Genomic DNA, 21284 nt, shown 5'->3' with positions numbered 1-21284 from the left:
TTGAAAAGGTTGGGGATAATAAGGTTGTTGTTCGGAAGGTTGGTTTGTGTCGGGTTCGTCTTGTAAGCGAAATCTCGTCGGTTCGCTTAGATTTTGATAATAACGTTGTTGTTGGGAAGGTTGTTGTTGGTTTTGGGACGGTTGAAAAGGTTGGGGATAATAAGGTTGTTGTTCGGAAGGTTGGTTTGTGTCGGGTTCGTCTTGTAAGCGAAATCTCGTCGGTTCGCTTAGATTTTGTCGAACCTTTGGTCGGGTTTGGGTTTCTTTAAACCCGACCCACGTTTCTTAGAACCCTCCATTTGATATGTTAAAAATGGTGTGTGTAATAGAAGATTTTGAGTTGGATTTGTGTATGTTTTGAAGATATATTTATAATGTTTTTATTGTGTTTGGTTTTAATGTTTTTTTTTATTATTTTTCAATTCCACCGGCTAGATTGACACCCCCCCAACGGCTATTTTTCTTGGAAATCACCCCCACCAAACGTAATGGCCATCACGCAAACTAACCTATTTGCGTGTGACAAGGGGGCAGGGGTGGTGTTGGATGGGTCATCACGCGTGACGGGGAGGCCACCACGCACCGCCCCGTCCGCCCTGAGTGCATATAATAAAGTCACTATAAGTGTAACTAACATGATTTTAAAAGTAAAAAACCAAAAAATAATTGTTCTCTTTAAGTCTAGGAAAAAATATGAGACAGATGAATTGGTTAAAGTTTACCTAAATTAAGTGATTACGTAACCGGGAAGAAAATAAACAAAATGCTACCCACTACGAAAGACCTAGCAATGGTAATAACGTAATCCTAAAGGACCATTGCCGTTATACATATACAGTATTGGTGAGCTTAGTACCATATCAAATAGTTGTTATCAACCATATCATATTCTAGAAAATGGAATTGTTCCACTAGAAGTAGGGTCCAGCTGGTAAGATAAAATAAGATCTAATTGCATTTTTATTGTGAGTGACGACATTAATAATTCTTCTTAAAATGACCAAACTATCCTTGGTCATTAGCTAGCTGTCAACAACACCAACCGCTAACCCCAATGCACACCAACGGTCCTATACTTCCAATTTCCAGCTGTTGTCCATTACTTTACTCTCTCAGGCATCTTTACTAACCTACACGTATACAGCTAGCATGCGCATTTCACTATCTTACGCACGCAGTAAAAGATAAATTCCTTTACCACTCACATCACAGACACACGGTGTTCATTTCTTATGTTTTTGGTTTACACAAAATGCACAAAAATATAATGAGAATCACGCACGTGTGTACATAACCTCTCCGGCAACGGAGGCAGTTTGACTATTATTGACCGAGTTTCCGGTGGAGACGAAAACGATGTCGTTCTGCTTCTTCTTCTTCTTGTTGCAAGTTCCTCGTGCTTCGAATCGCCAACGCGTTGTTCTTCAGAAATCCACCTCCGATATTATCATCCATATCAATTGAATCTATAATAATATGAATACACGTATTATTGAAAAATAACTATGATTAATTAGGTCAAACTTATTATTAGTAATTAGTTGGAATATCTGTTTAATTATAAATGAATCTACATTTTCAGTTATAATTTTGTAAGAAGCAAAAACCGATACCAGAGTAGAGGGCAAATGCTTCAACGATGATGAAAATGAAAACGACCACATCTCGTCTTTTCAGTCGGTCGGACGGAAAAAGACGAGATGCGGTTGTTTTCATCTTCATCATTGTCATTGTTATTGGAGCAAGCATTTGTCTGGTACTCCATTGTTGGTTTTTGCTTCTTCATTACCTATGACAGTTTTCTTCGACGAAATCGTTGCGAATCCACTGAACTGAGCTAAATCTGAAGCGTATAAACAACAGAATGAATAAAAACAAAATTATCGAATTAAAAATCAAAAATAATCAATTTGTTACAAAACGTTACCTGTTCTGGAGGGATCGTGAGAGGATAAGTAGAGAATTAAGAAGCATACGAACGTCAGAACCGGAATTAAATGAACGAGTCGTGTAGAAGAAGATACTAACACGTGTCTCTTGCGGTGTTCGTCGGCGGCACCGACGGCGGAACACGACGATAATTTGTCTTTCCGGAGGTCGTCGGAGGCGAAATTTTTGTCAATGTCGGTGGTGATAACTCCGTCACCGGAGAATATGACGGCGTGCTTTGACGCCGGTGAGCTGAGTGATTGACGGTGCATGCTTAGTTGTTTGTTTACTATGGTGTTTTAGTGAGAGAAAGTGAGGAGTGAGTGTTTTAAAAGCTTGTGACTTTTTTGTTTCCTATTTTGCCCTTTCCCTACCGTAGGTCCATTGGCGTACACTATTTTGTAAAAAGAATCCAATGGTTTCAAAAATGACTAAGTTACCCTTAATATTAATATCAAATTCTTTTGACAATTTTTGTAAGAGTAAATTACAAATTTTATCCTTTATTTTTTTTCCAAATTTTAAGACATGTTCTTCAGTTACAAAATTAATGAAATTTATACTTTATAAGTGTTTTAAATATTATACGGTTTATTATTTGATCTTAAATTAATTATTTTTTTTCACTAAATTAGGTCATGCTGAGCCTATGTAAGAGTATTATTGTCTTTTCACAGCGTAATGCGTAGATATGCATTCATATTTTTTTATAAAAGGCAAATAAAGAAGACCACATTCCAACCACCACTGCCATAACCGTTGCAACCTCTTCACTAGCCGCCACTAACAACCTCAACCTGAAACACCAGTTTTCGTCACTCTGATTCATCATCATCCAGCCAAATAAGAATCCTAATCGAAGCATGTTCACCGTCTTATGGTCAAATCGAATACATAATGGTAAAAGAAATTGCATTTTGAACAATCCAAAACAATGTTTTTGAACTGCCAATCTATAAACATGAAAAACTATGATTGTTACATATATCATCATGAAAAACACTTGAGAGTTGAGACAGATTCATCAAGATACTTGTTAACTCTATTTGTTATATAAAACTTTTTTAAAGATAATTGTTATATAAACAATAAGTTATCTAAATAGCGATAACTTTTGATTAAAAAACTGATTTTAGTTCTTGGATACCAAATCAACTAATTAGGATGTTTTGGTGCTAGCTAAAGCTATTAATAATTATTTCGTTTTCATGAAATCAATTAGCATCTAGAATTTTCATCATAGCCTTTGGGTTTATGGTTATCACCTTATCAAAACCAATAATTCAATCATAACTACCTTTGATAGCCAAAAGAATTGTGATTTGTGGTTAAATAATATCTTTTTTTATATAATAAAAGGATGATTGCTAAAGGATAGATACAAGAGAAGTGTTGTAGGCTTGTACCTTTTACTAAATTCAAATATTATAATTACGTGCTAAGCCGATAATAAACATGTCAGGTTAGCGAATTAATAGGTTTCAAAATTAATAAATTTCAAACGAACGGATTTAATTGATAAACCTGAACAAGATTTATATATTCATTCTTGTCAAACAGAACCATTACCCGTAAACACTTGAAAAGTGTAATCAAAACACGGTCCGTGTTACACATTTGTCTAAATAAGAAGAGGAAAATTATTACTCATTTTTAATTGGTTGTAAATGATATATAATCAAGTTATAAACAAGTTAAATGAGTCATAGATTATACAAATCAACTCAAACACGTCAACCTATAAATACAACACATGTGACCCAAAGAATGAGCAATGGTGACATACAAATATTTGGAACTGTTTCTGAAAGAAGCATTACCTATTAGGACAAATCACATATGTAGTCGTTTTGCGTTTTTGACTAAAAAGTTCATTATAAAAAATAGATTTTTCACTAAGATAATTTTATAATTATTTTGGCATGATATTACGTGCCATAGGAAAAACAAAACCATTAAAGAACATGTCACGTACACAAAAAATCATAATTCACCGATAGTGACAGACATATTGTGTTAATTGCACAATAATGATAGGCATATGCGTAAATTACGTGATTACAATTTAGGGATCAACCCAATAAAGACGACACATGTTCTAAGTAAGTGTGTGGCAGACTTTGGGGCGGTTTTTTTTGGGCGATATTCATGGTCGGGTCAACGAACGTGGAGGCCTAAATCAAAATAAGATTTTGTGGTCTTTTCATGACAATTGTTAAGGAAAAAAATATTGCTTATTACAAGTTTGGAACACATAATCTATACTTTAGTAACAACCAAACCTATCACAACACTTATACATTAATTTGAGTTTATTTTACCCATTATAATATATCTATATATAATATTTTTTTTTTATTTGGAGGCCTTAATTAAGTGTGGGCCTAAAGCCCTAACTTGTTTTCGCTGTCCCACGAGCCACCCCTGGAGATATTAGACTATAACACCACCACCCCCAAGCGATATTGGTTCGATAAGTAAGTGTGTGTGTGTGTGGGGTGGGGTGGGGGGGCATAAATTTGTCGCCGGGTTTGGATTGTTTAGGGGTGAAAAATAATAACTTAATAATAAACCTTTGTGTTTGGTTGGTGAGTGGGGGTGAGGAGGGTGACGTGAAACATCACCATAACCCTAAAATGAAATAGTCTTTCTCATGACGTGATGCCACATTCGGAACTCCTTCTCACTTCACTACACATGTTTAACGATTTGCATGTATTTTAAATTTACGCGTAAAAATAAGTTGGCCAATTATAGGGTGTGATTTTAGCGATTTTTACTAGATGCGTGATTTTCGTTTTCATGTGTTGTGTCATCTTGCGGTGGGTACTATTTTTCTTCAAAAGTGTGTTTTTACTATGAAACGGTCAAAACTCAGAAGATGGTTTCTTAAAATCATTTTTTTAATCATAAGGCTATTTAAATACTTTTAAAAAATCCACATGATTTTACTTGATTTTTCAATAGTTATGTACCACACGTTCACAAACAAATATTCCCCACCTTTTAGATATTATTATTATTATTATTACTATTATTATTATTAATAAAAAATTCAGGAGTTCAGAAAGTTGGTTCACATCTTTCAATCCATTGCCTGTCAAGTAAAACAGACGAATGCCAAATTGTTTTTTTTAAGACAATTGCATTAGTAACTTAGTAATTTTGTTATGTTTATTCATACCATATCTTACAAGATTGAAATTGTCAAAAGAAGAAGGTTCTTCAATCAGTTTATGTATCTTTTCATGCAACTGTTTCTTGGATGGTTTCTCGTTAGTTGTTTTCCGGTTATTTAAGGCTATGAGATATACATTCATGCTCCTTAACTTCATGTAGACAGTACATTAACCGCTTTACTCCCTTCACCCCACCTCACCTCACTCTAAAAAAATTGTTTATCCTCTCTCAGTTTAATGTAAAACAATTCTTAAATTATTATGTGTAGAGGATTTTAAAGTGCGTTAACATTTTAACATATCTTGTCTTTAACGCGTCCCTTAAATCATGAAGGGAGTGGCGTCCAACTCGTTAACATTTGTCAAATCAAACTCACCCTAGATGTTAAGGTATACCGCCTAATTCTTAGTATTAGTGTTCTTTTAGGTCATGTTGCTTATTTTTTACATGTCTTTTTTCTTTTTTCCTTTTTTAATCCCTTTGATATGGTCATGATTAATATGAAAAATGATGAAAATAATCATCATAGATGAAGGAAGATGCTCTTCCATTTTCATTTTACAAAAACTACCGTTTGAATGTTAATAGGTTTCTTCAAAATGTCGGTATTGATAATGAGAGTGATGTCTATTCGATTCGAGATGATTTCAATAGTTATGATGATGGGGGCACTGATAATAACTATGAACATAATGTAATCAGTAATCCATTCAACTTTTGCACCCAACAAAAGTGAGCTGGGTTTAAATCCTTGTAAGTACAAGATTAATTGGTTTTAGTGTAAAAATAAAGTTCAAAAAGAAAATGTTATATAATCACTCTTGATGCAAACCTGATAAATTTTATAAAAACAGAACATGTGCCAAAAGATTACAGTTACTTATCACTTGAATAAAAACAATGCTAAAATCCATAAATCGTGCCTAGACCTATCCACATCAATTAAAAACTGGAACACGCATCATTATATCATTTCTCCCGATCACTTCACACGATTTCCTATTTCGTATTTCAATGACGCACATACAATCTTAAAGTATGTAATGGCGTGTTTTTATACAATCAAGTGCTAATTTTAAAAACAATTCCTCATAAGATCCGCTACTCCTAAATCCACATCTTGTCCACCATAGACCTAGAGCAATCAACCAATCAACCGAACGTTGTTGTAAGGTAAGAGTAACATTGTCGTCCAAAAAAAGTCCTTTCGGTAATAAATAGAGTATAATGTTACATTTGCAAAAACAATATGGGTTGTTGGAATAACATAAATGAGTGATGAGAAAACAGGCTTATTTACTACACCTTCATCAACACCGACACAATTGTCTTTATGAAACAACAATTTTGCATCCGACCTTCTGTTAGATACATTCAATTCACAAATCATGAATTATCCTACTTTAATGTATAACAGAAAAACACGAACCATAATCGACACGACAATAACATTCACAAATAATACAAATTATCTATGGTGATATAAGTATATAAGATCGCACCTTTTTTTGCCTGCCACGAGTCTATAATAATATTAGGGTCAATATAGCTTGCAACCACTCCTTTCATCTAACGAACTTTATTTCAAGTAATAATGTGTAAACACGCGCCAATATATAACAAAACAAACGGATCATGTGAACTCAGTACCGGGTTTAAGGATCCAAAAGAGGACTTCCTTCCTTAGCAAGAACGAAAAGTCCACCCTCTCCTCGTGATATGCGCAGATCCTTATCGAGGTATGTGATAAGCAGCCAAGATTTTGTCCTTTCCCCGGGTATGGGAACCTTAAGAGGAGCCTGACCCGATATTACACCCGCAATGTTGGCCACGGCCTCTTGCAAAGGGTTGAGTGACTGCTTCACTGGTGAAATATTAATATTCTGTCCGAAAACGTTCAAACTTTCTGGAAGATCTACGTTTGACTTTATCTTTGGCGGCTGAAAAGTCCCCTCCTTAAACTCTACCTGTAAACTCATGAATATTAGGTTTCACTCGTTTGTTTAGTTTTTACATAAATTGAAAAAGGGTACCTGAATTCTGGAGGGGCTTCGGATTTCAAAGTTTGCAGATGCGGTGGATGTGAAATTGGCAAACGGGGTCGAGTATGTGATGGAGTTATCGATTGTAAAGGTGCTTGTATTAATATTTTGACTAATTTTTTCCACTTTCAACAATGAGGTGTTGCCAACTGCTAGAAGAGGTAATAGCTCGGAAAAGGCGGTATACCTGATCGGTTCATATAGCAATGGTTAGCACATTAGTAATCACGTATCATCCTTCAAAGCAAATGCAACAATGAAGAGTTCATATTATCCTCAAAATAGTGCCACATTTCCTTTCAAGATTTTAATCCAAAATACTCCTCTATTTTGTCCTTATTTTGGAGCATTTTAATATTGGTATAGTAGTTAAGCAATATCATTATCATGCGTACAGTCTAAATTACATCTAGGCAATCAAATGAGTACACTTGATGAAATCATATTTTAAATGAAATGTGAGCAGAGAACAAGGTAAAGCGACTAATGATTCAACAAGATTTATCTTGTACGGATTAAGAAGTCAAACAATCAGTAAGAAGAAAAAAAATAGACTTGTATTGATTAAACGAATAAAAACACGAAGATACATTGATTCAACCCTCACTAGCAAAAAAATGTTCCAACAATTGAAACCCTAGAAATCTAAGAAGCTCGGCTCGCAATTGTTCTCCCTATTTCGTGTTTTTCTATTTGCTTGAGTTGATATTCAGCCATTGTTGTGAATATATAGTGCAGAAAATATGTTCTTTGTGAAATGTTACAACAACGCTTTCTTTGTTGCTTTACTAAGGAATACTCCCATTGGCTCTCAGGCGAATGGTGCTGCAAATGGAATCACAGCACCATATTCCCGAGCAGCTTTATTCTGACACTTGTCCTTCTGGTCGGCGTTCTTGTTTGTACGAAGTGTGGAGATCTAGTCGGATGGAACAGAGGGTAATTTGCAGAAGCCTAAGTCCTGATTCTCGGGAATCTTTTTATGTCTCAAAGGTCTTGGTGTTCTGTCTCTTAGTGCCACAAGACAGCTTTGAGGATCTCTGACTTGGTCTTCAGAGACAGACTATACTTCTGGAAATCCGCGGTTGAGTTTTCTCTAATACTTCTAATCCAGCCTATCCAATAAGCTGGAGTACAGCATAGTTTCCAGCAGAAGGTCCAATTAAGTATTGCACACATCCTAGACCTAAAAACAAACATTACCTACCACAATCTTGAATCCTCAAACCGTAAAGAAACGCCACAATATCCAAGCGGTGACATATGAACGCTCAATCACAGAACAAAAGCAAATTGATTCAAGACATAAAAAAGGAGTCTTCTTCTGGATTAATCCAAAACCTACCCTATGATTAAACTAGCTCGACAAAGCAACATGGTAAACGCCGAGACCGAATGTAATCTTTGAGCCCATCATTTCACCCATATGACAGATATACAATCAACACTCAGAAAGGACTTCAACCATCCGGAGCGTAAATCTCCGATTCACCACCTCTAGATTAACAGGACTAAATTGGATCACTACATCGAAATTGGTGGACAAAAGCATTAAGCTTCAGACTAACATGTCCAGAATCATGACCATACAAACTCCGTAACATAACAAGCTCATAACCGTATAACCAGTAATGTCAGAAGAAAGGAATGTCGAGGCACATTACATACAAGATCCCACCAATGACAAAAAGAATCTCGTAGACAAAGGATCAGTTGACATAAAGAAGAAAAAGATGATGGGACATCTCGTACAAGGTTACATTTGTTCCCAAAAAAAGGACTGCAGAATCACTGTCAAAACAACCTCAATGACCAGAAATGTATGCTCTCATTTAATACTTGCATTTACTAATCTCTCAAGTCTCAACTGAAACTGAAAAGTACTTATCTTATGCAGTCCAGATAGAAGATCCTGTTCCTCATTTTGTAGCAGCAAATGGCATTTGTATTATACTACATAGACTAAAATGCTTGCAATGCTTACAGAATTGAAGGAGCATAGTAAATCTTTTCCTGTATACACTTATTTCCAAACATTCCATGAGAACTTCCTATAATTTCAATTATATCTTTTGACAACTACATAACAAACACAACACATCTAGTTAATTGTCTTCTAGTTATACCCATAGTTATTAAATGCCCTAAGGCGCACTCAAGGTGCATAGGCCTTGTCTAGGGCCTAAGAAAAAAAAGTGAGGGTCTGAGACAAAAAGAGCATTTAAATAAAAAACTTAAAATTATATTATGTATATGAAAAATAATACTATTCTTCAAATTTAATAAACAAAAGCTATTATATAACACTTAACATAATCTAATCAGTACCAAAAGTTCTAATATAGTCAAGATTCATATGTAATTCCGAAACTTGAATAATAAAATACTCGATGTAATTCCTTTGACCTCTCCTAGATCTAAGTTCCGATAGCACTCCTTGCGTTTCTTTTGCTAAAGCTTTTATCTTCCTATGCCCTATCGTAGACAATGCCAAAGCGCTCGCCTAGATACTAGAAGCACATTTATTGAGCCTCGCCTGAAAACGGTCCTAGACGCAAGAAGCGATGGCTTTTAGGTTATATCAACAAAGGGAGTGTCTAGATGTACAATTCAAAGCAATTCTTACAACCATTAATAACTAGCTGCAGCAAACACTAAGGGTGTCTTTCTTAACCGTACCCGAATACGAAACCCGACCCGAAGCCACCCAAATTAAAAAATACCCAAAAAACCCAAGCTCGAATAACCTCAACCCGAACCTTAAATGGGTCAATATGGCCGGTTATCAGGTCACTTTTTTTCCAGCCAAACAACCCGACACAAAAAACCCGAAACCCAACACCCCTAGCAAACACAATTATACCAAATGAAAGCTAATAAATAATAAATAATCCAACTTACAGCAAAACCCAGTTTCCATCGAGAAGCTCCACCGCATCCGTGGGCGCGGGCGTCGGGTTAACTCGTTCCAACTGCGTCACCAATTCAATAACCTCAGCTCGTTCCTCAGCGGAAGCAGTAAACCCTAGACCAGTCCCATACACAGTATCCACCAAACACCTCTTCAAACCTTCAATTTCACCATTATCCTCAACACCCACATTACCATTACCATCATCTACTGTCCCCCATTCGTCATCGTCATTGGGTGGATCCGAATTAGATAATTTGGTCAAGGGTTCGGGTTCCGGGTCGGATTTTTCGCCCCATTCGTCGGTTACCTGTTGTGGGTCTGTGTTATTGTTGTTATTGTCGGTGGGAGTGGAGGATAAACGAATGGTTGTGGGTTTTTTTATTGGTTTGGAGGATAAACGGACGGTGGGGAATGACGGAGGTGCGGTGGCGGAGTGATGGCGAATTGGTGAAGGGACGGTGGCGGTAGAATTGGGAAGGAGAAGACCAGAGACATTATTGTTCGGTGTGTTAGGATGTTCATTCACAACAGCAGTTAAGCAGTTGGAGTGTTTTTATATTTTAAAGCAGTTTTGAGTAAGAAGTAAAAAAAAAATGTTTGGATTAGCTGATACGTTAAATCAAATCAAAATGACTAAAAATGATTTTGAGGGTTAGAATGGTGTAATAGGTAAATCAAACTCATTAAGTTAATAAGTTAGAGATTCTTAACTTTTCAAAACCTCTTTATTTTGCCTTGCCCATAAGCTAAAACCCATAAGGCCTTATGGTTTACCAAACACCTTATACACCTTATTAACTTTTCAAAAAAGTTTATAAGTTATAAGTTGATGAAAATAAGAAATCCCAAGCTAGGGATGAGACCAGGACCGTACCGGTACCGACCGGTCCCGGTCCCGAAAATCGCGGATTCTTGGTACCGGTACGGGACCGGTATTTAAGGTAAAATTTCGGGAAATACCGGTCCCGTACCGTACCGGTACCGGTACCGAAACTCAAAACGTTGGTACCGATTCGGTACCGACGGTACCAAATCGGTACCAATTTCGGTACCGGTACCGGTACCAGTCCTGAATTTGCCCATCCCTATCCCAAACACCCCCTAAGTTAATAACTTATAACATTGTAACTTATGGAATTTTTCCCCTCACATCAAAAGCAATCCTAAATAGGGTGTTCAAGAAATCCGAAATCCGAAAAAAACCGAAACAGAAACCCAAATAAACCGATCCGAATTCTTATTCAAATATTCGATCGGATCAATCCGAATATCCGAATACGTAATTCGGATTCGGATATAGAGTTTTTAAAAATTCGGATTGTTCGGATATCCGATTAATCCAAATAAAAAACATATTTTATTGGTATTTTCCGGTTTGGTATATATTATAGACTATTAACTTTTCAAAAATTTAATAGTTCACTAGCAAATCTTCGTCTCTAGTGGTTTTCTCACGCAACACATTTCAAGTTTGATTAACTCATTAACTGTTACGGCTTACGATAAATATGGTTGAGTAATGTGGATGTTGTCATGTTGATAGAGAAATACAATAACTTAAAAATGTTGAAAATGAAAGAAGTAACTGTTCACAAAGAAAGTTTTTATTTTAATATTCACACACTAACACCAGATTAGAAACTAACACACAAAACCAAAACTAAATGTTTTATGATTATTTATATTTTTAGTATTGTAACTAGTAACCTATAATATATATTTTTGGGCGTAAACCTAGGCACTATATACATGTTAGTAACGCCAATAAGATCTTTTTGATATATCATCAAACTTAAACTTTTATCGGTTATTTTCAAACATTTAACTTATACTTATTAAAAAATATATATAAAGAGATAATACCCGGCTCAATTTAACTCGAGTCGTTGTACATTTAGACACAACCAAGTAGGCCATATATATGAATCACCATATATCCATTACCAACCACGAGATAGAGCTCACACCCTACAAAATGGTTTTCGGAACCAAGACTCGGGACTAGCATCATTACAATTAATAAATCGAAGCCATGACTCAAACATTACATTAACTATCTGTAATCAATTAACAAGAGCTCAAGTGATAACCAATTAACCAGTTGAATTTGTTATTCAATTCACTAATTGATCTCAGATGATTACAAGAAATACGAACACATTGAAGGAGATGGGAAATCAGGAACACACACAGAGTAAAGGATGGGAAGAAGACGTTACACATATTCATTCATCATTTTCATTACCCTTTGTTACTCTCATCTGATCCCATTTCTTTTTCTTATACTTATTATTTGTGGGCCTTGAGTTGGTCTGTCTAATCGGGCTCATGGGTATTGGGTTGTTCATAACACTATCCATCTCCAAAATGAAACACATTAGATAGGTGTGTGTGATATATAAGAAAGAGATGTAGGGGGTGTTTTGGATTCTTTATTTTATCTCCTTATACCTTATTTAAGGCATAAGGTATAAGTTACAATGTTGTAACTTATACCTTATACACTCACAAAATCCAACTTTCCCAAATACCTTATATCTTATAACCCATAAGTTATAAGCTATAAGGAGCAAAAATAAAGAATCCTAAACAACCCCGTAGTATTAACATTGGCTCCCACGTTCATTTTAATGCTCCATGATGACCCCTTAAGTGGTATAAAGCGTGGCCTAGTGCTCACAAAAGACATGGGTGGCGACTCGTGCATCTTAATGCTAGCTCACACAAAATAAATACTTAATGTCATGTTGGAACTTAGTCGTAGTGAGAAATCCTTTTTAATATAGGGAGGCTAATAATGTTAGTTTTGTAAAGTGGATGTGTTATGAACCCATCTAAGCCCAACCATAAAGCCCATTTCAGCAGCCCAACTAATGGTCCAATAAACCTTGATGTGTGATATAAGTCGGGAAACGAGAGTGAAAGATCAAAAATGAATATTGTAAGAATGTCTGGCTTCTTCTTCCCATCTCATACTTAATGAACCTGTCCTCCCATCTTCCTTCTAGTTTTGTATCATTTTTGGTTTTCTATCTTTATCTTGTAATCAATCTGTTAAGACAATAGCTATTTGGTTAATTCAATAGCAGTTTGATTTACTAATTCTCGTTGTGAAATAACCATTCACTTCAAGATGTCATTTGATTTTGATACAAGTGAAATAACAATTACTCCAGATATATGCACGAATGGTTTGTCTTCACCACTTTTCATTTTAAATTATTGTATATAGTTATAGAATAATATTCCTCTATTATTTGTGTACACTATTATAAGTGATTAGGAAAAAAAAAGGTTTACGAATTCATTTGGGTCAACTTAGATTAGACAACGGGTAAATTAGGGTACTCAATCTAAACAACAAGTAAAAAATAATCGTGTTATAAAACTTGTTAACTTAAAAAATTAAGTTGAAACGAGCTTGCGCCACCTATGATCACCCTTTATCTCCACACATACTTGACGCCGCCAACACGACCATGACCAACACTGTTTCCATCATTGGTGCCACACCATTTAAACGATCGCCTTCATCAAAGTTGTTGACATCATCATCACACCGTCCACCTTGTCACAGCATCATTGCCGTAACCACCATCACTTCCACCTTCGCCACCATCATTGCCTCCTCCACCATCACCACCCCTATTGCCACATGACACCACCTTGTCGTCATTGCCGAAACCATGGACACCGCCTCTACCGTTACCATTAACTGCAAAAAGAAATATAGCAAGTGAATCTGTTTTAATACCTTTTTTTTTCTAAAACGACTAACTTTAACCCGTTTTTTCAATACTCTTCGACCAAGACCAGATTGTTACAATTTTATCCAGTCAATCTCCTTTTCCCAAACATATAATTACCTTTCTACCCAAACTAAATTATTACTTTTTAAACCCAAAATCATTTTTTCACCGACCTATTTTAACCCGGACTCAATGCTACATCGTAACCCAAACCACGTTGTTTTCGCTTTGAACCCAAAAAAAATAAAAAAATAAATTCGTCGTCACTCTTATTATTAATCTTGCAAGGGTTTGAATATTTCTTGTTGTACAAACCAAATAATTCTCAACCATGGCGATGCAAGCCGGAATGGGCTTCTCTAGGATCATCGCAGGTTTGTTTGTTTGTTAACTTTCTTCTTTATTCCACAACCACACGTACACCATGCTTCATACCCACCTATATTTTTATTAGCATTTATTATCCTCGTAATCATAGCACGTACGTACGTTACATGCCTAGATTATATTATTAGTTTGTTACCTCTAGACACATGTCATATATGTGTGTACATATTAGAATTAATGAAAGTATATATGAACGTTTGATTGCAGGTTACACTGGTACGCTGTTGCTTAGCAATGCCAAGCTTTCCGAGTTATTAGGCGAACTTACGGTAACATATGCTATCATTTAGGGCTGTAAATTAAATATAACTGAACCGGACCAGGTCTAGTTTAGTTTATTCGTTAAGCTTTTATCGGACAAGAGAACGGTTTACAAAGACATAACTGAACGAAATTACTTGTTTGTGTTTGTTCGTTGATTAAGTAAATGAATTTGTTGGTGAACGGTTCACATACTTAAACGAACGAACATAATTGAACACAAACAACGTTTGTGTTGTTGTGTTTTTATTAACGTTCATATTCGTATGCTAATATTACATATAAATTAATCACATAATATAGTTGATATTTTAGCTTAAATCTATATGATAAGTGATAAGATTATAAAAGTCATTAAAAAAATTATTAAAAACCTTTAATGAACAAAAATAAACAATAAACAAACAAACATTAATGAACACAAACGGAAGCAAACAAATACATTATTGATCGTTCACGAACGCAGTTGAACGAACATGGTTTCTGTTCGTGTTCGTTCATTTATTTAATCGAATGAATTTGCTTGTTCATTTCTTAAGCGAACGAAATAAACTTCCCGCTGAACCGTTCAAGAATAGTTCATCAAATGTTTTGGTTCATTTACAGCCCTACCATCAGTTATCTCCTTTGTCCTTTGTAAACAAGCTAATCATCGTTAGATACAGTTAGATTATGATCATTATTGCAGGTTTTAGGTACGTGTGATATTAATTGGTTTAAATTTTGATTTAAGTTTGAAATTGGCAGGCTAAAGTGAAAGGAAATGAAGCTGAAGGTGATATTGCTGGCCAGGTACTTCTGTTATTGCTGTTATTATTATTATTGTTGCTGTTGTTCTTAATTTTATTATCAAGTGCATGGTAACTGAAGTTCATGTCACAAAACAAACAGCTTCGTCGGTTAGCAATGGACGTTCGCCAGCTGGCATCGTCTCGACAGACATCTTTCGTGATACCAGATGCTGCATTAGGGACTCTAGGCTATGGATACATGTGGTGGAAGGTATCAGTTGTTTTGACTTTTGTTGACTTTACAGTTTACAGTTTACACACATCAGGTGGACTTTTATGTATTGACTTTCACTCACACAATTTTGCTGTTTTAGGGTTATTCATTTTCAGACCTCATGTATGTGACAAAGAGTAACATCACAAATGCGATTTCAAACTTGAAAACTAATTTAGAGCAAGTTTCAGATGCCATCGCTGTAAGCTTGCGCTCAAATTTTTATTACTCTTTTTTATCGTCGTTTTCAATGTTTATATTTTGTAACTTGTTATTTTTGTTGTTTCTGTTAATCAGGCAGCAAAGAAGCATTTAAGTCAGAGGGTAGAGAACTTAGATGGGAAAGTGGATAAACAAGTTGAGATATCAAAATCAATTAAATCCGAGGTACTCTTGTTAGGCAAAAACATATAATTTTGTTATTTCTTGGCATTAACATGGTCTAATGAAATTACAATTTTGGTGAACTTGTGAAACAGGTGAATGATGTTAAAGATAATATTTCTCAACTTGACTATAGCTTGGATGCACTTAAAGATATGGTTTCTGGCATGGTTAGTTTTCTACTTTGCTTGGTTTTTAACACGTGTGTTTACGATTTCACTCATTTTATGTTATTAATTTATTAATTTTATTGTATTGCAGGATGGAAAGATAATGACTTTAGAAGAAAAACAAGAATTTGCTAGGCGCGGAGTGCAGTATCTATGCAATAAGTTTGATGGAAAGGTTGTACCTTTAGACCTTTTAGCTTTAAACCATAATTGTATTATGAATTATGTATCTTAATGTTGAATTAAATCTTGATAAATGCAACCGAACTTATGTTAGTCCCGTGTTAATTGAACGTAGGATCGATTTAAGCTTGCTGGCAAGTCCGTTGGTGGTTCTCTCTCATATGCAGGACCGATCGCCCTTGAGGTTGTCTGTCTGATTTACAAAGATTGATTTTATGAGATAAAAACATAAGTTTCTACATATGATATTATGTTTTTCAGGGTGTCAAGGAAATTCCTGATATTTTGGATGCAGCGGATGCTAACAATTTGTCAGCGAACGACGTTCCTTCTACGCATGGATCAAAAAGTCAGTCAAGAATGCTGACCAGGTAATTAACTGAAAAGTGATAATCACATTCTGAAAATCTTCATTTTGTCAATCAGTGTATTTTCAAAACATAAATTGTTATAATTGTTGGTGTATAACAGGAGAATTTCAGTCAAGGTCAATGTCAATGTTTGAAAGCTGTTGACAATAAGAGACAGGTTTTTATACTTTATACATGTCTATATTGGTAGCTTTTGTCTTTTGACACGCATTACGTTTTTGAAAATTTGTAGTCGTTTGATCCAAGACGAATTTGGTTCTTGATACTTTTGTTCATAAGGTGTACATTCTCGTTAGCTCGAGTGAAAAACAATTATTTTAAACCAAAAGTAATCTGATTCTATAACGGTAAAAAAGATACACGTTTAGTGCCTAGAAGGCTTATCATGTTGAATGAACCATTCCATAACGACTGATTTGGACTCCTAAACATCGACTCATTTTTGCTTCACGAGCCTATAACCAAACCAGACGATTGCCCTGAATTGTATGTCTCTTCATGTGTATATTGGACAATAAACATTCACATGAATCCTATGAATCGTTGGAGTGACCAACTGTAAATGGGGCTTGTCGGGCCCAATAGTGGCTATCAATATTTCCATGGCTGTCGAAAGATAATAGATATAGTTCTGGGGACTTTAGCGTTATAATGACTTTTAACTCATGTACATATAAAGCCGAGAATACTTTCCCGTGTCATCGTTTAAAAATAAAGTATTTTCTTGTGATCGTTTAAAAATAGTTTCGAGCATATCTTCTTTTTAGCGCATGATAGTAGTTTCGAGTATGTATTCTGAATATCACATGTAAATAGTTTTTGAGTATGTTCCCCCCTAGTTTTGTAAAACAGTAAAAGAGAGAAGGGGGCGTGAGCTCACCTTGTGAGTTCTTGAATCCAAACGTGCTAGCAAAACCATAGTGTATGAATGCTTGTCCTGACCTTTTCATAGATAGTTACAGTTTCTTAGGAACTTATTGTAGGGGTATGGTACTAAACCCGGTTTTACGACTCTAAATTTATTATGTTTGGCTTATTTTATCATACGGACTAATACAATGTTATTGGGCTGAGGGGGTTTTGTGGAGGTAACCCTAACTGGGCTAGGCCCATTAGGGTACCATGATGGTGGCCATGAGGCTCTCTATATAAGGAGGTCTTCACCTCCTTATTAGGGGGGGGGGATGCTCAGTAAGAGCTGCCATCATATATTTTTGTGTCTGTAAACAAGAGATCCTTGAGATTTCTTAGTAGTCACCTCCACACCCCCAAAAAGCCATTGCAGATCTCAAGCAACCGGAGAAGAAGATAAAGGCGTGGTTCGTTCATCTCGAAATCCGTGGAACATCGTCATGGATCAGGTCAGATTCATTTCATGCTTCGACACTTATGATACAATATCAACTTACAAATTATATAATATCCACATTTAGTCCCGATGATGCATGAGCTATGTTTCGAAATATGATCCAATGAACCATTGGTGACTCGTTCTTGAATTATATGATATATGAAACGCTGATGTGTATTTGACTTGAACTTAACCTAGTAACTTGTATTTAGAATTATATTAGGTATTTTATATGTATAAATCCAGAGTTTATTCATGATCTATAACAGATTCTTGGCAGATTTGATGAATATATACACACCTAGTAACAACCCAAGTTCTTGGTTACCTTTTGGGTAGAGGTTTTCGTAGATCTTTGTTTCTCATAATGTTTGGTGTTGTATCGATGTCTCTACTACGAGGTTATTTATGAAAAGATTCAAGTCTAAACCTTTATTGTATTGATTGGTAAGTTGTGATTACTTGATTACAAATAACCCTATTTATAACCATACAATTACTTATTAGACAAGAATAGGAGAAAAACTAACTCAAAAACCCCATAGGTTTGTAAGTACGACAACTAGGTCCCCGCACTTACGCAAGATTACACTAACAATCACCCGCTAATCTTGTGACACCAATGAAGCTTCTCATCTCGTTAAACCTCAACCGTGGCAACGCTTTTGTAAGGATGTCTGCTCTTTGTAAATCTCCACTGACATGCTCCACTTGATTTGTTCTCTCTCGATGCACTCCCAAATGAAATGGAAACGTGTGTTGATGTGCTTGCTTCTCCCGTGAAAAACCGGGTTCTTCATCAAGGCAATAGCCGATAAATTATCCACCTTCAACGTCACGATTTCCTCATTTTCTCCGGTCATATCTGACAACAAACCCCGAAGCCATAAGGCTTGACATGCAGTCGATGTAGCTACCATAAATTCAACCTCACATGATGATAACGCCACCGTTCCTTGTTTATGAGAAACCCATTATATCGGTGATGTACCATAGTAGAAAATTAGACCCGAGGTGCTCCGACCATCATCCATATCCACCGCATAACTACTATCACTATACCCGTGCAACATACTGTTTCCGCCTCTCGAGTAAGTAACATCAAAGTCTAGTGTACCTCTTAGATATCAGAGAATATATTTAACCGCTTGAGCATGAGCTTGAGTTGGTGATTGCATGAACCGACTTGCATAACCAACCGGGTAGCTCAAATTAGGTCTCGTATGAGTTAAATACCGCAAGCCTCCTATTATCTTTCAATAACCGGTCGGATCTACCTTCGGATTTTTATCTTCCTTTGACAACTTTAAGCCCGGTTTCATAGAAAATTGAGTCGAGTTGCACACCCAAATACTTGCTTCTTTTAGTATCTTCGTTGCATAACCGCTTTGCTTTAACGTTATCCCACGCTCGCTTTGCTTCACTTCGATCCTGAGATAGTAATGCAACAACCCGAGGTCACTCATCTCGAACCTTGACTCCATTTGTCTTTTGAAATTTGCAATTTCTTGCACACTTGTACCCGTGACTATAAAATCATCAACGTAAACTCCAACGAGTAGTAGCCTTTGACCAAAACACCGTTTGTAAACCGCTTGTTCTTGTTTACATCGAGTGAAACCGAGTTCCTTTAACGACCCGTGTAGTTTAGTATTCCACGCCCTCGGAGCTTGGCGTGGGCCGTATAACTCTTTAGCCAACTTGTACACTTTTCTTTCTTCACCTTTCTTAATGAACCCATCCGGTTGAAATACGTACACCTCTTCTTTCAGATCACCATGAAGAAACACGGATTTTACATCCAAGTGATGCACTTCCCAACCTCGGTTTGCTGCTAAAGCGAGTAAAAGTCGAACGGTTTTGATTCTCGCCACTGCGTGAACACCTCTTCGAAATCGATCCCATATTCTGAATATACCCCTTAGCTACAAGTCGGGCATTGTATGGTTATTTTTCCGGCTTCATCTCTTTTGATTTTATAGACCCACTTTAAACCTATCAGTTTTACTTTGGGTGGTGCTTTGACTAACCGCCATGTCTTGTTTCTTTCAACCGACTCGATCTCATCTCCGCTTCCATTGCTTTTCTCCAATGTTTTTCATTATTCGCTTCTCGAAAATTTACCGGTTCATCATCGAATAATAAAAGGAGATTTACCTCTTCGGTTGTCGGGTCTTGCTCGACGGGTGTCGGTATACCTTCAACCAGAAAGTTGCTAAATTTCTTGGGCAAAACCGTCTTTCGAGTAGTTCAACGCGGTTGGATTACTTGTAATGGTTCTTCGTTTAGGCCATAGTTGGGCTTATAGGTGGGCTGCCACCTTCTGAATTTGACGACTCACTTCCGTTTCTGATACGAACCAAATCACCGGTATCATGTCGGTCTACGGACCCGGTGTCAAAACCGGTTGTCACCTGCTACGGTTCGGGTTCAATATCGCACTTGACAATAAATTCGGTCCATTCCGGACCCTTTTCTCCCTCTTGTTTGTCAAGATCATCCCACACGTACCTTTTAGACTCGTCAAGCTTGACATCCCGCGTAACGTGTACTCGCCTTTTGATCAGATCAAACATATGGTAGGCTTTTGTTCTAGGTTGAGTACCTAAGTGAATCATCACAATGCTTCGGTCGTCTAATTTCTTTAACCGGTACAAAGGACTTTTACATAGCCAGTGCATCCGAACAATTTAACGTGTGAAAGGTTCGGTTTTCTTCCTTTAAAACGCTCATACAGAGTCGAATTCTTCTAAGATTTTGTTGGTGACTGCTTTAGTAAATAAATCGAGTGATGAACCGCTTCTCCCCATAGGTCTTGTGGTAGTGACATCGCCTTTAACAAACTTCGAGTCGTACCAAGTATGGTTCGGTTTCTTCTTTCAACCACTCCGTTTTGATATGGGGTGTACGGGGCCATAAACTGATGTGCTACACCTCTACTTGATAAGTAATATTCTAACAAATGGGATGTAAACTCACCCCCTTGTCGGTTCGTATGGTTTTGAGTTTCTTGCCCGTTTCGTTTTCCACCCTTTTCACGAAATCTATGAGTAAACCCGCAACTTGGTCTTTCCTCTTTACCGTGAAAACCCACATATAGCGGGTGTAATTATCAACAAGTAAAGAGTATCGGTTGCCATGGTGTGTCTCAGGAGTAATTGCGCCACAATGTTGGCATAAAGGAGCTCGAGCGGTACCTTTGCACGATAATTAGATTCTTCCGGGATATCCGATCTTGTTTGTTTGCCTAGCATATATGCATCACAAATTTTCCATCAGCGAGTTTTGAGAGACCCCGAAGGGCATCGAAATTCAAATGTCCCAATAGAGCATGCCATATCCATGCAACATTATGCAA

General features: G+C 36.5%; 3 protein-coding genes across 3 annotated transcripts; 1 reads left to right on the top strand and 2 right to left on the bottom strand.

The window, feature by feature from the left end:
- Positions 1–1320: 1320 nt before the first annotated feature.
- LOC143549290 (uncharacterized) lies at positions 1321–2407 on the bottom strand. The gene is made up of 3 exons (XM_077040221.1): positions 1928–2407; positions 1790–1843; positions 1321–1466 (listed from the first exon to the last, which is right to left on the bottom strand). Exons 1-3 carry the CDS (start codon positions 2199–2201, stop codon positions 1324–1326), a joined length of 471 nt encoding a protein of 156 aa, XP_076896336.1. The 5' UTR covers positions 2202–2407; the 3' UTR covers positions 1321–1323.
- A 4353-nt stretch (positions 2408–6760) lies between these two features.
- Positions 6761–10600, bottom strand: LOC143549302 (plastid lipid-associated protein 3, chloroplastic-like; the record flags this gene model as incomplete). Its single annotated transcript, XM_077040229.1, has 3 exons — positions 6761–7076; positions 7143–7338; positions 10053–10600. Coding segments are annotated over 3 exons (1056 nt in total), but the record flags the coding sequence as incomplete, so codon positions are not given.
- Positions 10601–14145: 3545 nt separating this feature from the next.
- LOC143549301 (uncharacterized) lies at positions 14146–17319 on the top strand. The gene is made up of 11 exons (XM_077040228.1): positions 14146–14188; positions 14409–14470; positions 15210–15254; positions 15333–15464; positions 15568–15669; positions 15765–15854; positions 15947–16021; positions 16113–16196; positions 16320–16388; positions 16466–16575; positions 16676–17319. Exons 1-11 carry the CDS (start codon positions 14146–14148, stop codon positions 16707–16709), a joined length of 846 nt encoding a protein of 281 aa, XP_076896343.1. The 3' UTR covers positions 16710–17319.
- Positions 17320–21284: the final 3965 nt, after the last annotated feature.

The sequence above is a fragment of the Bidens hawaiensis genome, unplaced genomic scaffold, assembly GCF_021521415.1.
Source record: "Bidens hawaiensis isolate Kalapana, Puna unplaced genomic scaffold, B.hawaiensis_p1.1 tig00015461_1, whole genome shotgun sequence".
Taxonomy (NCBI): domain Eukaryota; kingdom Viridiplantae; phylum Streptophyta; class Magnoliopsida; order Asterales; family Asteraceae; genus Bidens; species Bidens hawaiensis.
This window is presented reverse-complemented; position numbering and strand designations above follow the sequence as displayed.

What these genes read in the sequence shown, in the direction of transcription:
- LOC143549301 (XM_077040228.1), top strand. Translation starts at nt 14,146, where the DNA reads ATGGCGATGCAAGCCGGAATGGGCTTCTCTAGGATCATCGCAG. An exon ending in CAAAATCAATTAAATCCGAG is followed by an intron (nt 15,855 to 15,946) that starts GTACTCTTGTTA and finishes CTTGTGAAACAG; the next exon opens with GTGAATGATGTTAAAGATAA. An exon ending in CAGTCAAGAATGCTGACCAG is followed by an intron (nt 16,576 to 16,675) that starts GTAATTAACTGA and finishes GGTGTATAACAG; the next exon opens with GAGAATTTCAGTCAAGGTCA.
- LOC143549290 (XM_077040221.1), bottom strand. Translation starts at nt 2,201, where the DNA reads ATGCACCGTCAATCACTCAGCTCACCGGCGTCAAAGCACGCCGTCATA. An exon ending in TCACGATCCCTCCAGAACAG is followed by an intron (nt 1,844 to 1,927) that starts GTAACGTTTTGT and finishes TATACGCTTCAG; the next exon opens with ATTTAGCTCAGTTCAGTGGA. An exon ending in GTCGAAGAAAACTGTCATAG is followed by an intron (nt 1,467 to 1,789) that starts GTAATGAAGAAG and finishes ATATTATTATAG; the next exon opens with ATTCAATTGATATGGATGAT.